The 26015-nt window shown below is 48.7% G+C and overlaps 1 protein-coding gene across 1 annotated transcript in view; it reads left to right on the top strand.

Annotated features, from left to right (window-relative positions):
- The window catches only part of PAPPA (pappalysin 1), a 2238202-nt gene that overhangs the window by 1628209 nt on the left and 583978 nt on the right, over positions 1-26015 (top strand). Inside the window, exon 9 of the mRNA XM_069609668.1 lies at positions 6290-6381. Coding sequence (XP_069465769.1) covers positions 6290-6381 — 92 coding nt within the window. The remainder of the gene's footprint in view (positions 1-6289; positions 6382-26015) is intronic.

Below are 26015 nucleotides of genomic sequence, written 5' to 3'. Positions count from 1 at the left end.
TTTGCAGAGGAGTTAGTGGGAGAAAGGAGGCCTGTTGCCCAGACCATCCCTATCCTTAAGTCCATTCAGCGAAGAATAGACCCGTCCCTGGTGAACCCGAACCTCACCAGAGCAGTCAATCCCAGGGTTGAAAAACTTTTCAGGGCAGCCCAGTCTGACCCTCTCTATATAAGAGGACATCTGAAGCCAGACTCCCTAGTTGTCACTAACACACGTAAGAGGGCTGGAACACCCTTGTCATCGTCCGAAGCTCCTCCCGGCAAGGAGAGCAAAAAACGATATGGTTTCGGCAGGAAAGTAGCCTCGACGTCCGCCTATCAAGCAAGGATTGCAAACTCAACCACCCTGTTGGCCAGCTACAACTGCCATCAGTGGGAAGAAGTCGCGGCAATCATAGCCTCTGCTCCGGAACCTTTAAAGGGCCAGTTAGCTCGGATTTCCGCAGAGGGTAGAGCCGTGTCTGGTTGCATTTTGAAAGCAACCTTTGACGCCGTGGACAACGTAGGCAGATTGATAGCAGAAGGCACTGTTATCAAGAGACATGCGTGGTTACGGCAGTCTGGTTTTAAGGCAGAAACCCAGGCATCATTGTTGGACAAACCGGTGGAAGCCGATCTGTTGTTTGGTAAGGTGGTCGAAGACGCACTGAAGAATGCCAAGGACGAATACGAGACACTCAAGTCCCTTGGCCAGTTAACCAATAAACCCCCTAACCAGAGAGGAAATAGTAATTTTCGTCGCCCACGCGGCCAAAATTCCCAGAGAGGATCTAACTATTCCCAGGTGCAGGGTACACAGCGGAACAACAGTCTACCCAGGGTTACGGCAGGGGTAATAGGAGAGGTCGTGGTAAAGGCAGCCCCAGCAAGGGAGGCGGCACGCCTCCACCAAAGCAGTGACGCTCAGTTCAGGGTGCCTTCTCACGCAACCCCAGTAGGGGGACGCATTTCCAACTTCACCCAGGCTTGGGAAGGGATCACATCAGAAAAGATGTGTGCTGTCAACAGTATCCACAGGGTACTGTATAGAACTACTGCAGCGTCCCCAGAACCTTCCTCCACGACAAAGAGTACACTCTTTAGAACATCAGAAGATGCTCCTCGAGGAGATCGCCATTCTGCTAGAAAAGGACGCGATAGAACTCGTCCCGGGACACCAGGTAAACAAGGGTATTTATTCAACTTACTTCCTTGTGCCAAAGAAAGATTTGACAATGCGCCCAGTAATAGACTTACGGCCTGCCAACAAGTATGTCAAGCCCCAAATGTTTCGTATGACTACGCTACAAGAGGTAATCCCCCTCCTAAAAAAGGGGGATTACATGGCAACCTTGGATATGAAAGATGCTTATTTTCATATTTCCATGTTCCCAGCGCACAGAAGGTACTTGCGCTTCAAGGTGGACAGTCGGCACTACCAATTCAAGGTACTGCCCTTCGGGATAGCTTCGGCACCAAGGGCATTCACCAAGGTACTGGGGTTGGCGGCTGCACACCTACGCAGGGAGGCAATCCCGGTGTACCCTTATCTGGACGACTGGCTCATAACGGGGGAAACCCCAGTAATTTGCAGGACAAACATTCAAAGGACTATCGACCTCCTCCACGAGTTAGGCTTCTCAATCAACGAGAAAAAGTCAAGCCTGGTGCCAAGCACCTCCAAACAGTTCCTAGGAGCAATCCTAGATACTCAAGAGGGGTTGACCTTTCCTTCAGTGGAAAGAATTCGGAATATACTACTGCAAATTCCGCATTATCAGTCCGGTCACCAAATAACGGTACGCAAAGCAATGCGTTTACTGGGCATGATGGCGTCATGTATTTACCTGGTCCCCCACGCGCGCCTGCGCATGCGTCCCATGCAGGAATGGTTGGTGAAACAGTGGTCTCAGGCAAGTGGTCAGTGGGACGATCTAGTGGTCGTTTCGCCAACACTAGTACAAAGCCTTCACTGGTGGACAAGAGAGAATCTCGCACAGGGGAAACCCTTTTACGATCCCGAAGTACAGGCAGTAGTCACTACCGATGCATGTCTGACGGGGTGGGGAGCTCACCATCTCCACCACACAGCTCAGGGTCTCTGGTCTCCCTCAGTGGCCAAGAACCACATCAACCTGCTAGAGCTTCTGGCAGTATTCAGAGCGCTTCAAGCGTTCGAGCCCCACCTACTAAACCTGTCAGTGCAAATCCGGACGGACAGCACAACAGCCATGTTCTACCTGAACAAGCAAGGAGGGACTCGTTCGCCAAATCTGTCCAAGCTTGCCCAGAAAATCTGGATATGGGCACTGAGACGGAACATCTTCCTGTCATCACAACATGTTCCATGGGAGCTCAATTCCCTAGCGGATGCTCTGAGCAGAGACTCCCTCCCAGAGGAACACGAATGGGTTCTACACAGAGAGGTCGTAGAAGATATCTTCTCTCAGTGGGGTTTCCCCACTATAGACTTATTCGCCACAAGCGAAAACAGACAATGCCCAGGATTTGCATCCAGGTTCCCCCAACCAGACTCCCAGGGGAACGCCCTGTGGATGAACTGGTCAGGGATGTTTGCGTACGCTTTTCCACCAACTCCTCTCATCAGGAAAGTGGTGAACAAATGAACAGAGAGTCGATGACGCTCGTCCTAGTTGCTCCCATGTGGGCAAGACAACCGTGGTTCCCACACCTACGCAGGATGGTGGTGTGCATGCCCATCAAACTTCCAGCCTGGTACAACCTACTGTCCCAGCACCAAGGTCAAACAGTGCACCAGCAACCCAACTCAATGAACTTGGCAGCATGGCTCCTGAGGTCATAGAGTTTGGACATCTCAATTTACCACAGCGGTGTATGGACATCCTAAAAGAATCTAGGAAACCAAACACAAGGCACTGTTACTTTGACAAGTGGAAGAGGTTCGTTATCTGGTGCCAGAGTATACAAATCAACCCTGTTGATTGCACTCCTTCCACTATTGTTACATACATGCTCCACGTGTTAGATGCAGGATTGGTTTTTAACTCACTGAAATTACACCTGGCAGCCCTGTCGGCATACACCACTTCCCATAGCAAGGTCTTGTGGTGGAAAGTACCAGTAGTTAAAGCCTTCATGGAAGGAGTAAAGAGACTTCACCCTCCTATTTCAAACCCACCACCAGGGTGGGACCTTAATGTGGTGCTACCCAAGCTCATGGGACCCCCTTTCGAGCCCATGCATAAAAGCAGTCTCAAACACCTGACTTAAAACGGCCTTCTTAGTAGCTATTACTTCTATAAGAAGGGTCAGTGAAATTCAGGCTCTGTCAGTGCAGGATCCCTTCTTTACTGTCCACAAAGACAAACTGGTTTTAGGCACACACCCTAGGTTCTCACCTAAGTTTATATCAAAATTCCATGTAAACCAGTCCATCTAGCTTCCGGCTTTCTTCCAGGACCCTCAAAGCTCGGCTGAGGTGAAACTACACACCCTAGATGCGTGTAGGGCGGTCCTCTACTATGTAAATAAGACCAGACCGCTAAGAAAAACAGATCAACTGTTTGTCTCCGTAGCTACAGGCAGAGAGGGGGATCGCGTCTCTAAAGGTGCCATCTCGAAGTGGATTATTAACTGTATCCAGCTGTTACTCACTCTCTGAAAGAACTCTGCCTTTTACGCCAAGAGCCCACTCTACTAGAGGCATTGGGGCCACTCTGGCTTTCATTGCAAATGTACCCCTTGACACCATTTGCAAAGCAGCTACTTGGAGCGCTATTCACACTTTTACTCAGCATTACTGTATTGTCACCCATTCCAAGGCAGATACACAAGCGGGACAAGCGGTTCTAAGACACTTATTTGCTCATGACCCTTCTCAAATCCCACCTCCTTCTTCAGGTACTGCTCACTAATCTATGCACAGCATGTGATCTAAGCAGATTCCACAAGCCTCAGAAGGGATACATTACTCACCGTAATCGTATTTCTGATGCTTGTATCTGCTTAGATTCACATGCGACCCACCCTTCCTCCCCTCTGAGAGAAGGCGCATGGTTGCTTGTAGTCTTACCTTTCTATCTATCTGCTTGGATTATCTGTACTCACGCTACTCCTCATGCTACCTCATGTCAGAAAAAATACAATCTGAGAATCCTAGACGCGTGAGGGATCTTGGGTACAGTGGACGTCACACTAGGGATAGTATTACTGGCACGCCCTGTGTCGACGCCCATTTCGAGTTTCGAAAAACAAACTGTAATACTCTGCAGCTTCCACTAGATGTCGGCCTATGCACAGCATGTGAATCTAAGCAGATACAAGCATCAGAAATACGATTACAGTGAGTAATGTATCCCATATATATATATATATATATATATATTACACAGCTCAACTCATAGGAAGAGCAGTTTTTGGGCGATGGAACTGTGCCTTGCAGAAACAAAAGATCCCTATCCTGCCCACATATAAACATTTCGGACACAATCAAGATACCCCACATGGGGCAGGACTACAAGATTATGGGGGGTTTACATGTGCATCCAGCAATATTGTTTACTTGATTATGTGCAACAAATGTCCCAGAAAGGGCTACTATGTTTGGGAATCTAGTCAACTTCTACATAAACACATGAACCTTCATCGTCAAAGTGTCAAGCGATGTACTAACGAGAGTCCAATGGAGAGCATTTTTCAGAAGCTATTCATACCCCTGATGATTTCAAAATTGTTGTACTCGGCTAATTTCAGAACTGACAAAGGCAGAAACATCTATGAATTCAAATGCATGTACATTTTCAATACACTGGCAGGGGGCTTGATGTGATATGATATGGCATTTATAGCGTGCCTATACACACGTGTTTCAAGGCAAGGAAGGGGAAACAGAGGGAGGACAAAAAACAACTATCTTACTAGGCCTAATGACATTGCGGTTTCATGAGTCCCTATTCCAACAGACTATCACTTTCTCCACCCATAGAGAACCATGGATCACAACATCCAGACCTGACACTTTCCATCATTTGTTTCCAAAGCCGTTCACAGACATTCAACTGGTACTGCAGCAGCCCCACCTGCCTCTCTAAGGCAATGCATTGTTGCTGACTCCCTCCATCCTAGCCCATCTTTCCTCAAAACATTGATTTCTAGAAATTAGTATTTTACGTACAAAACCTAGAAGTTGTGATTTTTAGAGATTATGATTTCTTGAAGGCCTTCTAGAAATTTTGATTTTATAGGCATTTATTTTCATTAATATAGATTTTTATCACTGGCGGTTTCTAGAAATAGTAATTTATAGACATACTGGTTTGTGGAGTTGGTCATTTCTAGAGATACTGGTTGCTAGAGATGCTATATCCACAGATGTGTAAAGGTTATGTTGTGAATATCTGTAAAAGTACATACATGTTTATTAGCTTTCTGAATATTGGTATAACTAGGAGCTATAACGTAGAATTTATCATTATGACCTGTTTTGCCTAATGCAAATTTAGATGTGTTCTATCTCTGATACGGAGAGTAACTTTACAAAAGGGTGAATGAACACCTATTGGAAAAAGCAACAAATTGCATTTTTTCTTTAACAGTAATTATAGATTCAACAGATATTTGTATTCTTACTACTAATTCTTGAATTAGTTCAAATGTTCCAATTGAATATGTTTCAGTCAAAATCAATATTTTTTATTTGTGAGATATTTCTCTCAAATCCATTTAACACAACTCATTTCCATCAAGTTGGATACAAACATAATAACACAACTTAAATCTAACTTTTCACTATGCCACTACAAATGATCAACATCGCTTTTAAACAGTTTGTTCCACATAATTAATTGGACCTTTCCTGATAGAGTATTAAATGGAGTATTATAACCCAAACACACTTATCCAAGGCGTAGCACATACAACTATGCATGAGGCGCAGGGGTGCAACTAGAAGTTAATTAGTGGTGATATTTAGACATGACCAGCCATGTCGACAGATAATTCCACTTAGAGCTACTTATTGTGAGAGATGGATATTCCATTGGGGTTTTTAACCAGGTTTTTTCTATAGGTTTATAAATGGACGTGCGAAATGATAATCACTAGAAATGCTGACTTTTATACAACCAGTTGGTAGAGAGGGCAATATTTCCGAAATATAAAGGTTTAGAAGAGGACTTTATCTGGATGGTGATTTCTGGCGATATAGATTTCTAGACCCAACATTGGGTGGCAATGTGGTTGCAATATGTTTTCATTGCCCGCATACACTTTTACTAATTGATTGTTATACTTGGCGTAGTTGTCACAGTAATGTGTGTCTTTCTTTACAGAGACTTGGCAGAAGAGTGTGATGACATGAACAAGGTCAATGGGGATGGATGTTCTTTCTTTTGCCAGCAGGAGTTATCATTCAATTGCATTGGTAAGTTCTGATATGCCTGCATCCATCGTCAGTGTTTTTTCTTTTTTTTTTTGTCGGTCACAAACAATTTGTAAAATACAAAGTCGTGGGCTCTTTTGGTCAGAAATATTTTACCTTAGGAAGTATACTTGAGTGTGTGGGAGAAGCACGAGTACTCCGGTTCCTCTACTATTGGCTCTGCCAGAGAATATGCTTTATCAGAGATCTCCGTGCGCAAGAGATCTGAAGAGTGGGAGGTGCTAGAGTTTCCATGTGTTAACAGTGCCAGGGTTACCCATGAATGGGACGGATAAAGCAAGTTTCAATTGGAAGGAGAAACTTCCTCAATCAAAAACGGATATAGTTGTCTCTGGAATGGGTAAGCAGCTATCACCAAATAATCGTAAACCAAGAATGTCAAACTTAAGGCCTGTGTGCCGGGCCAGGCAAACAGATGCCCTTTCCGCAGGCCCCACACAGACAGAGGTCATTGCAGAACAATGATAAAGCAGACTCATTTTCTGGAATCACCACTGTAGTTAAAGCAAAACCGCTTTAATGTATGGGAAATTAAAGCACGGTGACAAGCAAAAGTGTAACCAACTAAATAAATACAGAGAAAGTTTCACCTTCCTATTCAGCATATTTGATTTTAAGCAACTGTGGTATTTCTACAGCCAGAATGTGACACCATTTATAAAACAGAGAAGGCAAGTTATTCTGAGCTCCACAAGTTACACAAAAATTCCCTATAAAGAATTCCTTGTTCTACAATCATATGAAGCTACAATCATTATAAAACTAGTCGCTCATGTGCCTTGGAGATTACTTCAGTACCTCTGGTGCAGCTATTTTGAACCCTATAAAAGAAAGTGCTTAACAAGATTACCTTGTCTGAAAACCCCAAATTGTAAACTAGCACTTCCAAATAAATTAAAATAAACCTTCAGTTTGATGTATAGGTCTTCCAAATCCTACAATATTTTAACTGGTTTACATTTCTGCTGACATTTCCCTCTGTGACAGTGGCAACTATAGCAGACACTGCCTCTATGATTTTATGTCATAAATATATATATGTGTCTACGGTTTATTTATTGTTTCTATGAGTTGCAGAATGTTTAGATGGCCATGCCCATGCTGCGTTTAAGGGCTCCTGTGCACTACTAGTAAACTGCCATTTGAATAATTACAATATTTCATCTGTTCACTACAGAAATGTTCAAAAACATGTCTTTTATCTAAATTCTCGTGACATTTTGCTGTAAAATGCAGCATAACAGCTTATTATTTTAAAAAAATGTCTCTGGTTAGAGTCCCCTCTTGATTTTAGTCTTGTTCACTTCACCTGCTCGCTTGCACTAATGGAGGTCTGGCCATTTGCATGCAGCCAGCCGATCTCAGGATGCTGCATATCTCTGATTATTAAATGAAAACAAAGTTTTGTCCCAGAATTTAACTCGACTGCATTAAAGTGTATGCCTTTTTTTTATTGTGGTGCCACCAATTACTGGCAGGTTCAACTCCCGTGTAAGATCCAATACATCTCTTACTGGTAAGTGACCAGACATACCGGAGACCAATTAATTGCCAAAGAAAAATTTGAAGCAACAAAACGCTCTCAAAGAAGGAAAATTCCGATTTGCTTTGCGATTAAATAAGTACCTTTAAGGGGGGGGGTGTTCATGCAAAATGCAGTGACCTAGATAGGAATTACCGCTTAAAAGAGGTCCAGAGCATTTATAGGTCTTACATCTTTAATACCCACGTTGAGCATAACTGATTTACAAGTATAGTGATATCATGGCAAAATTGCCCTCCGACTAGCCGTTTCCATGTGTGTAAACTCCCCACGTCATCAGAGCCACAATCACCCATCCCATGAACGCAGGCAGGGTTTGAAGTTTCAATGGGTGTTTCTAATGGGTGTTGCTGACCACTGTCACATGGGGTCAGGTGGCCGCTATGCACAAACCTTTGTGCATAGCCTTGTTAATGACTTGTTACATTCAGACAGAAGCGATACAAATAGTGCAAATGTCATTGAGCTGTGCTCTCCTAGCAGATACTTCCTCTCCCCTGTGCTTGGAGATGTGGGTTGCTCACACCTCCCTCCCTGGGGTGGGCGGATATGCGAGTAGGGGCTGGCCATGGTCTCTGCCAGGCACGTTCTCTCACACTTTGCCTTCTCGCTGTGACGGGGGAGGGCTAGGACGAGTGACAGCCGCCGGGCGGCACTGAGGTAAACAGAGTGAGATCATCTCTCACTCTAAGCATCTCTGGGGGAGGAGGGGGTGGCGGTGGCACATTCCCTCGGGCCTGCGATGCTGTCATTGCCCAGAATAGTGAACACGAGGCGGGAGAGTTGTGGAACCGCTCTCTGAGGAGGTGGAGGCATCTCTGCGCCGACGATCGCTCATCCCTGCTGCCACCGCCCGTGTCCCGGTAGGGACATCGAGAGGACTGGAGCCTCGGCGCATAGAACCCGAAATGCGACCTGTTGTTCCCCGTACCTGCTGCACTTCTTAAGACAGTGACCTGCTTATTAGTACGATCCCTAATGACCATTCCGCGTATGGCCGCCGGAGGAAAGCTCCATGTCCACGTGCCCTTTCCCATCTCTGACAAATAGGCCCGTCCTTGGTAGCAACACTCCCAATAAAGGCAGTTTCTATGCAGCACAACAAAGACTGAATTGCCAGGTTGTGTTATTCGACAACTAAACAGTAAACATTAACGGACTAGTTAGCCACGTCCGTACTGTATACAGTCTTTATGCATATCTATAACCTGTCGTTTACATACAGAGCTATGCATCTGACACTTTATCATCACACCTGTCTTACTTTGCAGATAAATAACGAGTTAGGAACTCAGTTCTCAAATGCGCCAGCGTGCACTCCACAAGCTCGAGTCATCCGCGGTGCCTACTTAGTGTGGCGTTGCCCCTTTAAGGGTCCGCACGCGACGGAGTGACGTCAACTCCGTCGCGTGCCTGTTTAAATAAACGGGGCGGCTCCTGGTGACGTCAGTTCACCGGGGAGCCCACACCGACAACATCCACGTCTCCGTGTCTCTGTTCTACAGGGGGTGGGGGGCTCACGGAGGCGGCCCGCACGAGACCGCCAACAGTGGCGACGAGACCGGGATCGCTTCCATGAAATGCGGGGGAGTTCCGACGCGACGCAGATGATCGATTGTGAGCGCGCGACGAACTCCGAACACCGCAGAGAAGGAAGCGACGCACGCGGCCGGCGGCCATTTTGGTGAATAGGCCCTGGGGACTCACGGCTTCGTAACGAAGCGTCGGTGAGCCATCCGGGTTTAATTTTTGGACATTTCAGCGGCGGATGATCGCTGGACACAGCACATGTCAATTTCAGGGAAAAATTTTGACAATTTATGCTAATTTCGTCGAGCAGAGGCTGAGAGACTCCGTGGGAGGCCTGCTGGTTAGATAGGGGTCTCTTCCTCTACTCAATTTTTGGACACATCATTGTCGGCAGGCTGACTGAGGTGATACCTCCGCAAGAGTCACGGCTGGTGGTGAGTTGCGGCCCCTTTTCTTGTCATTCTTTTGGGGTGCCTGTGCGCTCTCCACTATGGATCCTGCTGCTGCTGCTGCTGCTGCTGCTGCTGCTGCTGCTCCTCCTGCTGTTGTGGGTCAGGCACCGCCTGTACTTCCACCTGTCCCTCCGCCGAAACCACCGGGGTCCCTGCAACCAATGCCTGAGTTTGATATCTCAGGTGCTCCATCTGGCCTTGGACAGAGGTGGAAGATGTGGATGGATAGACTGGAAATGTATTTCAGGGCCACAATGGAAACAACGGATGACGGCAAGCTGGCCACCCTACTGTACTCTGCTGGCCCGGCGGTGCATGAGGTATTTATGTCCCTACAGCCGGTGGATGGATCGTTTGCGGCGGCCAAAGAGGCGCTCCATAATCATTTTCTGCCAATGGCCAATGCGGACTATGAACGCTTCCTTATGGGTACGGCCCGCCAAAAAGATGACGAGACTCTGGATGTATTCTTTGGGCGGCTGCGGCGCCTGGCAGCACCGTGTGCCTGGAATGACCCCGATGTCATGATCAGGAACCAACTCATTCAGGGATGCAGCTCGGGGAAGCTGAGACGCCAGATCCTGCGCGAGCCGGGCATCACCCTCCCTCGCATCCTAGAACTGGGGAGGTGCCACGAAGTCTCCGAACTGCGTGCAACCAGGATGGAAGCGGGGGTTCGCCCAGCCAAGTTGGAAGAGATCTGCGCGGTCGGAAGAGGCCGCGGGTCAAGGCGCCCTTTGAACAATCAGAGTCAGCGCGCACAGGGGTCGAATGTCCCGTGCTCGAAGTGTGGCTATGATCTCCCACACCCCGCAGAGTGTCCGGCCATGGGTGTCAAATGTGGCAGATGTGCGGGCCCGGACCATTTCGCAAGAATGTGCAAATCAGCCGCGCCCAAGGTAGTGCCAAGAGGACCAGTTCGAGCCGGGTTCTTCCGCCCCCAGAGGGCCTCCAACGTTGCCCAAGTGGACCAAGGGGACGAAGGAGCCCCCCAGGAGGACGAGGAGGAGGACGATGATGAGGAGAACGTGTTTTTCGTGTCCAGCGTGAGCATGCTTAAGTCCCGCTCCAAGAGACAACCCAGGTGCAATGTGCTGGTGAATGGAGACTCTGTGCCGATGCTAGTGGACACTGGCGCATCGGTAAACGTAATGGCCCGCCAGCATTACAAGACCATGCTGGCCCCGCCTGCGCTGGCGGCGCCAAAGGCACGCATATTCACTTTCGGCGGGGACCGGCCTTTGCCTCTGGATGGTGTTTTCGTGGCCGGTGTGCAGTATGGGGACTCACACATACGGGCTCGATTCTACGTGACACCGGTGAGCGATAACACCCTGCTCTGTTGTGCCGCGGCGGAGGCACTGGGTATCGTCACATTCGCCTATGCAGTATACTTGGAGGACATCCAGGTCCTCCTGGCCAAACATGGATCCCTGTTTGAGGGCATTGGACAGCTGGTGGGTGAGCCGGTCCGGCTCCATATCGACGAATCCATACAACCAGTGGCGCTGAAGCACCGACGGGTTCCGTTCCATCTTAGGGACCTGGTGGATCGTGAGCTTGACAATCTCGTGGGGTTGGACATAATCGAAAAGGTGGATGGACCCACCCCCTGGGTGTCCCCCATCGTCATTGCCCGCAAGCCTAAACAACCCGATGCTGTGAGAATCTGTGTGGACATGCGACTGCCCAATAAGGCCATAAAGAGGGAGAGACACCTCACCCCCACCATCGATGACATTATTGCAGAGCTGCAGGGTGCAAGATTCTTCTCAAAACTCGACCTGAGATCGGGCTATCATCAGGTGGTCTTGCACCCCGAATCCAGATACATCACTACCTTTACCACACATCGGGGGCTCTACCGATATAAAAGACTAAGCTTTGGGGTGTCCTCGGCAGCGGAGGTCTTTCAAAACATAATAAGAGGTGCACTGGCGGATCTGGAGGGCGTCATCAATATCAGCGATGATATCCTGGTGTATGCCAAGTCCGAAACAGAGCACCTGGCACGCCTGTCCAGGACTTTTGAACGGCTACGTCTGCTGGGTCTCACCTTGCATAAGGACAAATGCGAATTTCTGAAGACGGAGATCGAATTCTTTGGGTTCGTGTTCAAGGCTGATGGGGTGTCACCAGATCCCCGCAAAGTGAGAGACATCAAGGAGGCGCGCCCGCCTGAAAATGTTGCGGAGGTGAGGAGTTTTCTGGGGATGGTCACTTACTGCGGCCGGTTCATCAGAAATCTCGCATCCCGCTCTGAGCCCCTGAGGGCGCTCACCAAGAAGGACACCCCCTGGCAGTGGGGCCCTCTGGAACAGGCGGCGTTTGACGACATTCGGGGGGCACTGGCGGCGCATGACACTATGGCATTCTTTGACCCAGGCCTGCAGACGGAGATCGTGGTAGACGCCAGCCCATATGGGCTAGGGGCGGTGCTTACACAAGTAGGAAAAGACCAAGAGGTCCGGCCGATAGCTTACGCCAGTAAGGCCCTGTCTGACACTGAACAACGATACTCTCAAATAGAGAGGGAGGCCCTGGCGGTGCTGTGGGGCTGTCGACACTTCCGCCTGTACATTCTGGGGCGTCCCGTGACCGTGGTCACGGACCACAAGCCGCTGCTGCCGATCATGGCGGGCTCGTCATCTCGCCCGCCAGTAAGGATTGAGCGGTGGATGCTCGCCCTGCTGGAGTACGGGGTGTCATTGACTTATCGTCCCGGCGCCAACAATGCGGCGGACTACCTATCTCGTCACCCCAGGAACGACTCGCAGGAGTCGGCGTCGGCGGAGGAAGCTGACGAACACGTCTGCCTAGTTGTAGAGACTGCGACACCCAACTCCATGCAGGTGGAAGAACTAGAGGCGGCGTCGAAAAATGACGAGTGTTTCTCCATCTTGAGGGAGGCCATGCAGAAGGGTGCCTGGAAGACAGTGCTGGAGGCGGTGGAGCGAAGAACGTGTGAGGCCCGGGTCACTCTCGAGCAGTTGTGGAGAGTGAGAGAGGAGCTAACATTCTCCGATTCCGGGCTGCTACTAAGAGGGGAAAGGATTGTGGTGCCCCAGGCCAAAGTGGCGCAGGTCATCGCGCTAGCACACCAGGGTCATCAAGGGGCTCCCAAGACCAAAGCTCGCCTCCGGCAGAAGGTGTGGTTTCCTGAGCTGGAGCGGAAGGTGGAGGCGTTCGTGGCCTCTTGTGTGTGGTGTCAGGCGGCGGCCCCGGCACTGAAAGAACCGTCCATTGAAACAATGCCCCGCGGGACTCGGCCATGGGAGGTGGTGCACGCCGACTCGGGGTCTACCTCCAGGGGCACGCATTTTCTTGTGGTGGTAGACGAGTGGTCGAGGTACCCGGAAGTTGAGTTCATAGACTCCGTGGCATTTGAGAACGTGGTGGTGGCGCTGGAAAAGATCTTTGCCACTCATGGCCTCCCCTCTGTGCTGTGCTCGGACAACGGAGCCCCGTTCCAGGGGGAGAGCTTCGCAGAGCTCATGAAAGAGTATGGCATTCAACACCGACGGGTCACCCCACTGTGGCCCCGTGCCAACGGGGAGGCCGAGCGAATGATGCGCACCCTCAACAAGGTGTTCCGCATTGCCCATGGAAAAGGGGAGTGTCTGAAGAGGGCTCTGTACGTATTTCTACGAGGCTATCGCACCACCCCTCACTCGTCTACGGGGGTGGCCCCGGCCGAAGCACTATTCCAGCGGTGCCCGAGAGATGTCATACCGGAACTGGGGGACCGGGACCCCGCCGTCATCAACAATGAGCAGGTGGAAGAGGACAGACAGATCAGGACGCAGATGGAGAACATCCGGAGGGGGCTCAGACCCCCACACATTGCTCTTGGGGATGAGGTGCTGGTGAGAAATCGCCATCCCCATGGAAAATTGTCACTCACATACGAGCCTGCTCCACTGGACGTGGTGGCAGTCAAGGGGTCAATGGTGACTGCATCAGATGGAACGTCATCAGTGACCAGGAATGCGTCCTTCTTCAGGAAGATTGGTGAATCCCGAGTGGACGACCCGGACAGCCGAGAGAGCGAAGGCGTTTTGGATGAAGGTGGGGGAGAAAGCGCCGTAGTGGAATCGCCGGCTCGAGGCGGACCCACCCCCGGAACACCAGCCCGAGACGGCGGCAGGAGGTACCCCCTGAGATCAGGGCGTGGGAAACCTGCCCGTCTCAGTGACTATGTTACGGACTGAGCGGGGAGGCTGACCGGGGATGAATGGTCAGGCCATGACAGGTACACACGGGGGATCCGGGGTGGCTGTCAATAAATGGGGGTTTTGTTGAAACTTACAGAGTGTTGTGTGTTCTAGATGTGTGCTAGTTATGTACTCCTATTTCCAATTTGTTGTTATGGAAAAGGAGGAGTGTGGCGTTGCCCCTTTAAGGGTCCGCACGCGACGGAGTGACGTCAACTCCGTCGCGTGCCTGTTTAAATAAACGGGGCGGCTCCTGGTGACGTCAGTTCACCGGGGAGCCCACACCGACAACATCCACGTCTCCGTGTCTCTGTTCTACAGGGGGTGGGGGGCTCACGGAGGCGGCCCGCACGAGACCGCCAACACTTAGCTTGTTATCCTTTCATAGTAAGGACGATACATTGAACACCGATGTTTGGGTAATAATTCAGTGATTATTACAGTGCCCAGAAGCGGGAGAGGCGCGTGCCTGTGGTTTGGTTTTTCCATGTGACCTCCTCGTTTTCTCTTTCTGTTCCCCACTGTATTTCAGAAACAGTGACAGAATTGAACCATTTTAAAATGTTCATTCGGGTGGTGGCATGATTAATGACGCCCTCGCTCTTCGAAGACATTGCAGGAACAAGTGACGTTATACAGCAGTGGCCTGGATGATGGGCGAGTCCGCGTATTTAAAATAAATATTTTGAATAAATGTGAGGAGACAGTCTGGTAACAAATAGTAGTTAATAGGTGCAAACAAGCAGTTTTTAAAACGATCATAGATTGAGTAGTCATTCAAATGTGTTGATTTACAGGGCTGCAGAGGAGTCTGAAGGGGATTAAAACAGCAACATAGTGGTTCCCAAAAATGATACCCATGCTTACAACCCGCTAATGCGGGGCAACCTTTTTTACCGAAGCATTTCTTCTAACCTGGCGTCCCTGATCCCACAACGGTTGGCACACGTCCCCTTCCATTCGGAGTCAAAGCAAGAATTTCTCAAAATTAGAATTCCAAAAGTCACAGAATAGACTCAATGGGATAATCCTTGTGTTAGAGCAAAGACAGAGCGGGAGGCAAGTTAGAGTATACAGCGTTGCAGAAAATGAGGAACATGAGTCAGTGGAAGGCAAATGGCATCAACATCTCAAAATCTCTCGCTTCTGGCCTCACATAAAATGAACTTCGCAGGAACAAAAACAGGGAAACCTACGCACATGCACTCTTTCGACACAGAAGTGGCGACAAAAAGGCTGAGTCTTAACAAATTGAAAAAAACGGCCACAAGAGCTGACTCGCCGGAAACATGGTCTATTTATCGAGCGGAACAAAAGTCCTACAAATCATGGCTAAAACAGCACCGGTTGCTCATGTACCAAAATGACGCTGAAGTAATGCTCCGTACTTGCGCCACAAGGAACACTCGTGACTTTTGGTCGCTATTGAAATCAATTAACGGGCAGAGGGCAAATGTGCTGGCAAACTGTGTCCTAGAGTCAAAGTGGATTCAGCATTTTACGGAGCTGTACCGCTGCCCCACCACCTCGTCAATGCATCCTCCTGTCCCCTTAGATTCCCCATGGATCACTCTCTCATCGGTTGAGGACATCAGAGAAGTGATCAACAAACTTAAATCCTCAAGGGCCCCAGGGCCAGACGGCTTGACTAACACTGACCTCAAGGAACATCCACTATTATGGGCGCAAGCAATTGGCGAAATATTCACCCAAACTCAGAAAACCAAAGAAATTCCTAAAACCTGGACAGAGGCTGTACTGGTGCCCATCTATAAAAAAGGAAACAGAGACATCCCCGCCAATTACAGACCTAAAGTCTTATTGGACGTCATAGGGAAGATTTTTGCAGCACTACTCCTACGCCACTTCAAAGTCTGGGCCAGTGCCTCCCCGGCAGCCGATATGTTTCAAACAGGATTCCAGAAGGGAGCAGGAACGTCAACCTTCTGATTTTGAACATACTCAAAGCAAACATAAAGAGGGGCACTGGAAAGGTCCACATGGCAATGGTGGACCTGTCCCAGGCCTTTGACCTGGTAGACCGAGAAAGACTGTGGAGCAAGTTAGCCACCTGGAAATGTCCTGACCCGATTCTTGCACCAATAATGGCACTCCACGAAACCACTTCGCTCAGAGTTCGCCTAAACCAACAAGGCTCACTCTCAGAGCAAATCTTTACAAAACGCGGAGTAAAACAGGGCTGCCCTCTGGCCCCAGCTCTGTTCATTTCGTTTATTGGAGACTTCCAAGACTCCGAGAAATTAGTAAGATCTTTCCCACCTCGAGTGGGCGGCTCTAAAGTCTCAAGACTGTGGTATGCTGACGATTTAATTCTGATTGATCAGACGGCAGTGGGCCTTCAGAGACAGCTTACAAACTTGGCCAAATACATGGAAGAAAATAACCTGCAAATAAATAAAAACAAAACCAAAATCCTGTCTTTCTCAAAAGGCACAAAAAAGACAAAGAAATGTCCGGCATGGTTTCTCGATGAAGAAAAAATCGAAGTAGTAGACGAGTTTAAGTATCTGGGCATCCAACTAGACAACACTCTGAACGACATTTCACTACAAGCCTCGTTATGGTCAAAAATCAAGAACTTGACAGCCCAATCCCGAGCTGTTGACAGAAAATTCGGCAAGTTTTCCTGGACCCCGGTACTACAATTCTATAAAACAAAAGTAGTACCGGCCATAACATACGGCATGGCAGCCAACTTAACTTTACCGGTTGAATTCTGGCTGAGATTGGAAGGTTTTCTATGGAAATCGGTCTTGGGGCTTCCTACCTCAGCCCCCATGCCAGCCATTCGGCGCGACCTTGGCCTTCCCTCACTAGCCTCAGTTGTTATGCAAAGTGCGATTCTACTTTATAGGAAAATACGGACCTCTGACTCTTTGCTGATTTTTCGGATATTAGAAAATGAACTGAAAAATGGGAAGTGCACACAACTCACTAACTGGGCGAAGAAAATTGAAAAAAAACTAGAAGTCCATTGTACGGACGACCTCCTCATCTCAAATCCTGGGCGTATAAAGCAAAAACTTCTAGAACAAGATTGGATACGTACTAATGAAAAAATCCTAACGTACAAATCCCTAAAAGACTTGCCACCCACTTACAATCGCCCAAAGGTCCCGTTGAAATATTGTGAAAAATTTCCTGAAAAAAAGTTGAGGAATATTCTCCTGCGGGCCCGCCTGAATCTGCTGCACACGAGAGAAATTTTGGCCAAAAGAGCGCTGGCTAATTCTTCTTATTGCCGGGTCTGCGGCCTAGTTGACCAAATAGAATCTGTTCGTCATCTACTCACTTCATGTGTTGGACTGGCGCAGGAAAGAAGGGCTTATTTGACACCACTCATCACGCGCCCTTTTACACTCGATGAAGAGACAATATGGTTCTGTCTAATTGCAGGCGACTCCACTAGATGGTCCAGAGCGGCAGCTAAATTTCTCGAAGTAGCTCTGGTAAAAGCTAGCGACATTGGCTCATCGCCTGCAACCTCAGTAAGAGACCTTCAAGGAAATTCGAGAGTGGTGTCGTGAGTCCTGGGTCAACTTCCAACTTTCAAAAGTAGCACAAACACAGTTCGCCACAACACAGTTTTGTAAAAAACCCTAACAGGTTAATAAACAAAAAAAAAAAATGGATATTTTATAAGGCCAATACAAAATGCAAACAAATGGTGGGGGAATGTAACTTTAAATCGGCCTGTCCCTCCAGACCGGCACGGTTTGGTGTGTGTGTGGCTTTGATGCACAAGCTGGGCCTCATTACGCGTTTGGCAGTAAATTGCTGTAAATCCTCTGATTTATCGCCAAAATTGTTTACCATTGCTGCCACTCGGTCCCACGCCATTAACACAGGTTTACGGTGGGTGATATGGTGGTGTAAATACCCATTTTAGGCGTCCATTGGACTCCATGGGTATTTGTGGCAGACTACAGTGAGCTGTAATTCTGCACTGTAAATCTGCCGATTTTGGGCCTTAAAGTGGAGGATTTACCTCCAGCATGCTTTATGCAGTTGTCTGGGTAAGGCAAATTGTGTCTTTGATCATTAGACATGTGGTATAATAACGTGTACTCCAGCAGTCAAATAATCGAAAATACATCCCCTGTGTACAAGTACACAATAGGTCTTAATGAACTGAAAAATATTGGTAGAAGGGTTGATAAGATAGCCCAATGAGCAAAACACTCACTTAAGACATCTGTATGCAACCTGAAGTCAGAAGTTCGAATTCTAGCAATGCTGATTTTCCCCTTCATCCATCTGAGTATTAAATTGATTATCATTAAATAGGGTAATAATAAATGTGATATTATTAAGTAGGGTAATACTAAATGTGATATTATTATAGCGAAACAACACTGCTGAAGAAAGCTGGCTCTGCTGAAGTCCCACAGCACTGAAATGGCACATCTTTTACACTGCTTGAGTTCCATAGAACGTACAAGGTATTGCTTGAATAATCTCACCCTTTTGGAGTACAGTAGAAGTGGCATTGTATTCTTAGAGGCAAGTCCCACTGCTAAATTACTATAGAACTGGTAGGGCACTGCTGGTGGAAGATCATAGCAGTAGAGTATGGGACATTTCTGGAGTAAGACCAAACCGCTGGAGCCCTGTGGTACATATTGGCACTGATGGGTGGGGGTCTGCAACAAAATTACTTCTGCTCTGCAGGAGTAAAGGGATGGGGGTAGTGGCTAAACCACCTACACAGCCCAACACTATTAATTAACTAGCAGGTATTCCAAACATAAAGGTGAAAAAAGCACAGTCTGCAAGGTATACCTCTTTAACCTCTTTTGGTAACGTGGGCCAAGGGCCAGCTAGATCTCCAGGAGGGGTGGGAGCTATTTACAGTAGCAACCCAAACAGCTTTAATACAATTGATCTAAAATACATGAATGTAAAATAAAGGCTGCTAAAGTATATGAGCTTTAATAAAAACAATCAATGTAAATAAACTAAAAACACTAAAATTCCATCCCTGTAAAAAAACACAGAGATTACAAAAGTTTGATGTAAAAGAGCACTCTGGTTAATAGGCAAGAGAGCAATACTGTCAATTGTTCAAGGATATGTCCTTGGAAGGTATAGAAGGGGAGCTTAAAAGTCACTTTGGGGCTTTAAATTGGACATACCAGGGGAACAGGACCACTTCGAAATACGTTACCTATTTTCTTTGGGTGCTCAACAGCATCAAGCTGAGCATCTAGATGCTTCCGACGTTGTTGAGACGACGCTGTTGAGACGTTTCGAGTCATAGACTCCAACTAAAGGATTGGAATTGACTCAGTTTGATGTCTGAGTTTCCGCTGGATCAAGTTGGCATGAAAGACTGGTGGGCTGATGGCTTCCAGCAGGTCGAGTCAGCATGCAAACCAGTTGCCTCCATGGAGTAGAGCCGCGATGGGATTGATTGATGCATTCCGTGACAAGGGATAGAGCCAGCATCTGAAGGGCTTGAATTGAAGGAAGCAGGTTGAAGGTTCATAGATTGCTAAACGCAGCCCTGTGGACCGTGTAGCGACTCAAAAGTGTATCAAGGGTGGTTAAACCAGTACTCATGTGTCTTGAGGCAATGACACATGGTCCAAGCTAAATTTCTGGGTTGCTGCAAGGCCCCCTCGATGATTTCCTGGACAAGTTGAGTCATTAAATCCAGTGCTTCCACTTCAGGAAGTAGGCTGGCACCTAGAGAGGTTCTTTCACCTCAAGTGTGGGATACTGATTTCAGTGCAACAGCCAACAGAGAGACATTGGCCCACAGTAGTTCACCCCCACTGTTCCCTGGGAAAGGTTAGGGAGCAGAGCTTGCGCCTGCCTTGGATGCCCTCTGTCTTCACCTCCTTGGCATAGAACTTTGGGATAGGTTGTTTCCTCAACAGAGGTGCAGTAAATCCTTCTTATTTTCTTAAGAGTCCAAAGATGAATCAAGACAGCAGAGGGTATTTCCTCCTTATAAAGGCAAGATGTCAGAGAATTGGTTCCAAGCAAGCCTGCTGTAAGGGGTCAGAGCCAGGCTGTTGTAACAAGTGCCCTTTGCCTTTTGAAATCATACCCAGAGTGCTGTGCCCTCCAGGAAATTAGGGGACAGGAAGTTGTAGAGAGTCCTAGCAGAAACCAAGATGACGAAATCCCTCTCTCAGCGTACCTCTCATCTCTGGGTACTTAACTCCACTCTCTTCCCATGCATGCTGACTTCAAAGGGACTCCCTTGGCCAGCACCCTATTGCGTGTGTGGCTTTATTATGTCAGTGTTGCTCTTGAAGCACTGGTTCCCAGGAGATCTCCTGGGGAGGGTTCCTGTGCTATGGAGTAAGGTGTTGCTCTTCCTGCTGAAGGATCAAAGAGGCATTGTGCTGCCCATTTCCCAACATGACAGTTATGTATTCAGAGGCCAGGCAGCAAATACACATCAGCCCTGTCATAGCTGAAGCCCTGCTCACATACCTGACGCTAACAGGATATCAATTTGCTGGGGCTGTATAACTATGTGAACCTAGTAGTCACCTTGTCACAGCCAGGCATGGCTTATATTTAAAGACTAATGTGCCACCAGGCTGAGTAGGTTATACAGTATTATAATTTGAATCAGAGGTGCAGACAATAAAATGCCATGTTTGCCTGCTGTCACTTTGTGTTCCAGCAGCTGTCAGGCATGCACGTGTTCTTTGAGCCTGACTCTTGTCACTGCAGGCTGGTGCTGATGATGTCAGGAAACTATCTCAACAAAGGCATATATTTGCACTATCATTTTAGCATGGAACTTTTTTCAAAGGCAGGTCTGATTAGCACACCTCCCTCTCAGGAACAAGATATCCACATCATTTAAATATTTATAAAAACAAAAATCACTAGAGCATTTCCACCCTTGAAGGTGGCAGTCCATCAGAGGGACCCACACTGCCGGGGTCCTACTGGATCTAGTGTCAGTGTGACGAATCAACTTCCAGGGCACCCTTGGTCCAGGGATGAATATGGGTTTCTAAACCATCAGTCAGCCCCACACCTCTAGAATACCAGAAGAGATCCGAACAGACTGAAAACACAAGCAAATTATAAACCTCCTTGTCCAATGTTGGTAACGTGGACGGAATGGCAGGCTTATCGCCTAAGGGCCGTGGAACGTTGGTTAGTTGCAGCACAGTGAAAATACAATTATTACCTGATGATAAAAGGAACTGTCCTGTTAACTGCCATGGGGTTTCCCCCCCAGTGCCAAGGCCTTTTTTGGTGATTTTGATATTTCGCCATTCAATGCCTTCTAACGATTTCTGTTTCATTAACCCCTTAAGTGCCAAGGACGAGGTATCTCATCCGTGGCAAAAGGGAGGCAATCCCAAGGATGAGATACCTCGCCCTTGGCCCTTAAGGGGTTAAGGTTGTATAAAATGATCTACTTTATTATTATCACAACAGACAGTTTGAATGGAATGTGTCCTCCCACGTATTCCTCATCTTTGATATTCGATATCCCGCTTCAGCTGCTTCGGAAAACATTTTCGGCAGAGGGCGATGTGCGTCGATGCAGTCGACTCAATGTCCCTCGAGGGCCTCCATCTCGAGGATGATATCATTGAAGGTATGTATAAAGTATACAAAACACAGGTTGTCCTGCCACTCATTAATTCAACATACCATCATTGATGTATGTAATATCAATCAAAAGTGCTGGCTGGAATTAATCTGCCTTTGGTTCTAGGTTCTAGGTTCATAATGTCATGAACTAATACATTTAGCGACAACATTTTTAGATTAAATTGCCCTAAACAATTTGTATTCCTGTTATTTGAAAATGGTTCAGTTGCTTATTATTTCATTATAGCATTTATTTCATTTGTGTTTTTGTTAAAAATGTGTACATGGAACACAAAACAGTGCTAGGACAATTTTAGACAGTGCAAAATGTGAACATCAACAGTTTGTTAAAGGGAAGTGCTTATGAACACTGCTTACAGTCTAGCGAGTAGTACAAAAAACATACTATAACAAGTATAGCCATAGTACAATAATTCAACATCATCATCGTTGAGACTGTGTGTGTTCTGAACTGTGACCTAACATAGGTCGGGCTGCAGGCCAGAAGTGACCAATCCTGGGTCCATGGCCATAGTACAAGAATTCAACATCATCATTGAGACTAGGTGTGTGTTTTGAACTGTGACCTAACATAGGTCTGGCTGCAGGCAAGAAGTGACCAATCCTGAGTCTATGTCAGAGTTTAATTCCCTCGATGTGCTATGGACCTTGCCAGCAGGTAATTGTTGGGTCCATGGACGTTTCAACTAAAGAATGGGAATGCCTTCTTGTGGACCTTGGATCATGTCTCTCTGGAGAAAGAACACACATTTGTGTTTTATTGGGGTGAACAAAGTGATGTATAAAAGAAATGAAAGATACCCAGGATATCCAAGGTATATATAGCACGCGCAGCGCTCGTTGGCTTCAGTTCAGTTTTTTCAAGTACGCTTACGCTTCAAGAAATGCAGCACGCTTCTTCAGTTCTGATTGAGAAAATGTCTTCTTCCTAGACACCTACTACCCAGAAGACCGGGTTCAAGAAGTGTCGAGACTGCGATTTAAAAATGCTGATAACCGACTCACGTCCTGTATTTCTGTGGTGTCTCAGTGTGGAGCACAAGACCTCAACCTGATCCAAATGCCAGTCAATGACCGGAAAGGCTCTGAAGGAGCGAAAGGGGAAATTGGCAGTATGAAAAAACCACCAAAAATCCCCATCTACTACCTGTCGAAAAAACTATCTTCGTACAAACCAGAGAGGCGACTATCCTCGAAAGAAGACGGTTAAAAAATCCAAATCGGGTTGGCCACCAGGGGGCGCACAGATGTGGAACTCCTCCGTGTGAGCTCCGACACACAGACCTCAAAAGTGACCTGAGTCCCCACTTTTGACCCCCCCACCCACGCAACTACGGCTGCCCAGGCTGTATGAACCGGACCCCCATCCACTGGGTGAAAATCTGGAAGAAATCGGAGCTGTCTACCACGCAAAAAGTCTCCCGGCCCGTGCCTCCCCCTCTCGGTCTTTCGAGCAGCACCTTGATTGAGGCTTGCGGCCTGCGGGGGCCTGAGACAACCAGCTCCGCCCACCATCCTCCCGCAGAGACAGCGAGCCATGCTGCAGTTCCCCCCGGCAGCTGCTGCCCCCCCGGCCTGTCCTGCGGCCCCCTCGGATTGAGAGGACCCCAGGCATATGGGGAAGTGTCTGCCCTCTCCGTGCTGGGGCCTACACGGTGTCGGTCCCAGACACTGCACCGAACGAAGAGCAGCAATCAGACGGGTGAGTGCCCTCCCCCCACCCTGTAACACACAGGGCAGTCCCACAAACCCTGTGCCTTGTCTCTTGGAGGCGCTCCCGGCCCCGATTTGACACTCGGGCAACGTTGCTATGCCCGCGGGGGAGGGACTCCCCCCGCCCCATCCGAACGACAGCACGAGGAGCGCGGGCCCAGGAAGGCACCCTGCGGCCTCCCGCACACCCCGTAATACGCCCACATGCACCGGCCCAGAACCTGGCCCTTGTCCTCCCCCTGCTCCAGAAGGCCCCCGTAGGCCCCCGTAACCACAGTCCTGAGACCTACAGAGCGGACACTCTGCCACGAGGCAGCGGGCACGGGCCTCCACTGTGGTCCTGCACTCCAACACCCCAGGCCTACCTCCGGGCACCACAGAGTCCTATGACTCTTACATTGCTGTCAATCACAGGTCCCCACCAGACAGCCTGGCGCAACACCACCCCTCCGATCACGGGGGTTGACCCCACAATCTCCTGAAGAGGACCTGCCAAGCACCCCCCTGCAGAGGTATAACCTCGCTCACGCACCGCCATAGGAGACCGTACAGTTGTCTGACCCCCCACGGGGCAATACACAGTGCCAAAAGGACACTTCTCATCTGCTGGACGAGGCACAAACTTAACGACACAACTGAGGGCATCGTAGCTGACGACTCTGCACATGTTACTCGCGCCTGGGACACCATTCACATCGCCTTGATTGAACTCCCCTGTCAAGACCCCAGCAGTCGGGGCAGAGAGCTCACCACAGAGGGTTGGGCCCCCACTTGTGGGGCGTGTGCCCTCCTCTGTACGACCACAAGACCCCCACGCTATCTAAACCCACGCAGGCGAACCGGAGAGCAACGAAGAGAAACGCAATACCCGTATTTGTCTCCACCTGAACTCTGACCAAGTCATAGCCCGCTGCTAAGGGACCAGCCTCATGCAACCCCACCAGTAGCTCCATACGGTCCTACACCACTACTGACCCCCCTTGGTCATCGCCCTGAACCCAGCGCCAGACACCAACTTAATCGGAGGGTAGGGCCCCTGGTCACAGGGCGTGTGCCTCCTCCCATCCTCGAACCACTGATCCATAGGACGCCCTCCTCAGCATCTCACAGCGCCCCTCAGAGATCGCACGACACTGCAGTGTAGAGGGTAGGGCCCCCTTTCCAGGGGCGAGTGCCACCTCGTACACAAGTGCCATATGAACATTAGAAGCAAATTGGCCAGATACGCATTTAACCCATCATCTTCGGATCCAGAGCCAGGGACCAAAATGTCAACAGAAGCCTCCGAACCGGGAGCGGCGGCCACCAAGGGAGATATCGCGGCCCTCCTAAGTGAAATCCGGAACATGGGGGCTAACCTCGGCAGCAAAATGGACAAAATGACTCAGAGAGTGGACAACATCGAGGAGAGATTGGAGGGCGTTGAAAACAATCAAGCCTCGATAGACACACTAGAAGCCCAAATGGAACTCAGGATATACAACATTGAGAAGAGGGAAGATGAAATACGCCTTAAGTGAGACGATTTGGAAAACAGGGAAAGAAGAAATAACTTAAGATTTTTTGGGATTCCGGAACGCAAAGGGGAAACAGAAGAAGACCTCAAACAAGCAATACATGATATCATCAAAATCCTGACAGCTGACGAGGACATCGACAAACTCAAAACCGAGAGAATACATAGAGCCTGCGGCCCACCTGGTGGCCTGAGGTCGGTCCTCGCCAGATTCCATAGATATCAGGACAGAACTAGGATACTAGCCAAGGCCAGGTCCGGGGGCCCCCTTACCCTTGGAGGGGCGCAAATCAGCATCTTCCAGGACTTATCCTCACTTACCCTTGCCCTGCGACGGCTGTGTAGCCCTCTAAGGAAATGGCTGAAAGACCAGGCCACGAGATATAGATGGGGATATCCCTTCTCCCTCACGTTTGAACATGGAAGCAGGAGGACAATACTCCGCTCAGAGGAAGAGATCCGCAAATGCAACAGACCCGAAAGAAGGAACACAAGAAGACCTGGTCCAGGACAGAGCTAGATGGGAACTGCAGGGCCCAAGACAAAAAAGAGTCAAGGGATCCAGAAAATACCGGCGGCCCAACGACACGCAAGACAGTAACAAATGATACCGCCCATTCAAGTTCCGAACTTCGGAGTCACTCACCTTGAATTCGCTGCATGCGGACTTATCATCACCTCGGACTCCGGCACAATCCAGCGCCTGGACCCGAACGGCGACTTCCTAGCAGCCCAGAACACAGGGATGAGCAGCTGGTAGAAAACGGACACGGAAACCACATGTATTACTACACATATAATTTCTCATTATTAAGGTAATAGTAGTACTCGGGGTCGTGCGGCTATGACCCTCACTGGTGGTCCGATAGTAGACCGGCTCTAAGCACCCAGTCCAACCCGGACGCCACCAAACCAAGATCCAAACCCTCATTGATTTAGAGATGAGTCAAGAGCCAGAACTGAGGGCCACGGGTATTATGTCTAATACCCTAAATGGGGGAAGGGGGGGAGGGAGGCGGAATCACACTACT

The sequence above is a fragment of the Ambystoma mexicanum genome, chromosome 8 (assembly GCF_040938575.1).
Source record: "Ambystoma mexicanum isolate Mex_15411 chromosome 8, UKY_AmexF1_1, whole genome shotgun sequence".
In the NCBI taxonomy this organism is placed as follows: Eukaryota; Metazoa; Chordata; class Amphibia; order Caudata; family Ambystomatidae; genus Ambystoma; species Ambystoma mexicanum.
This window is presented reverse-complemented; position numbering and strand designations above follow the sequence as displayed.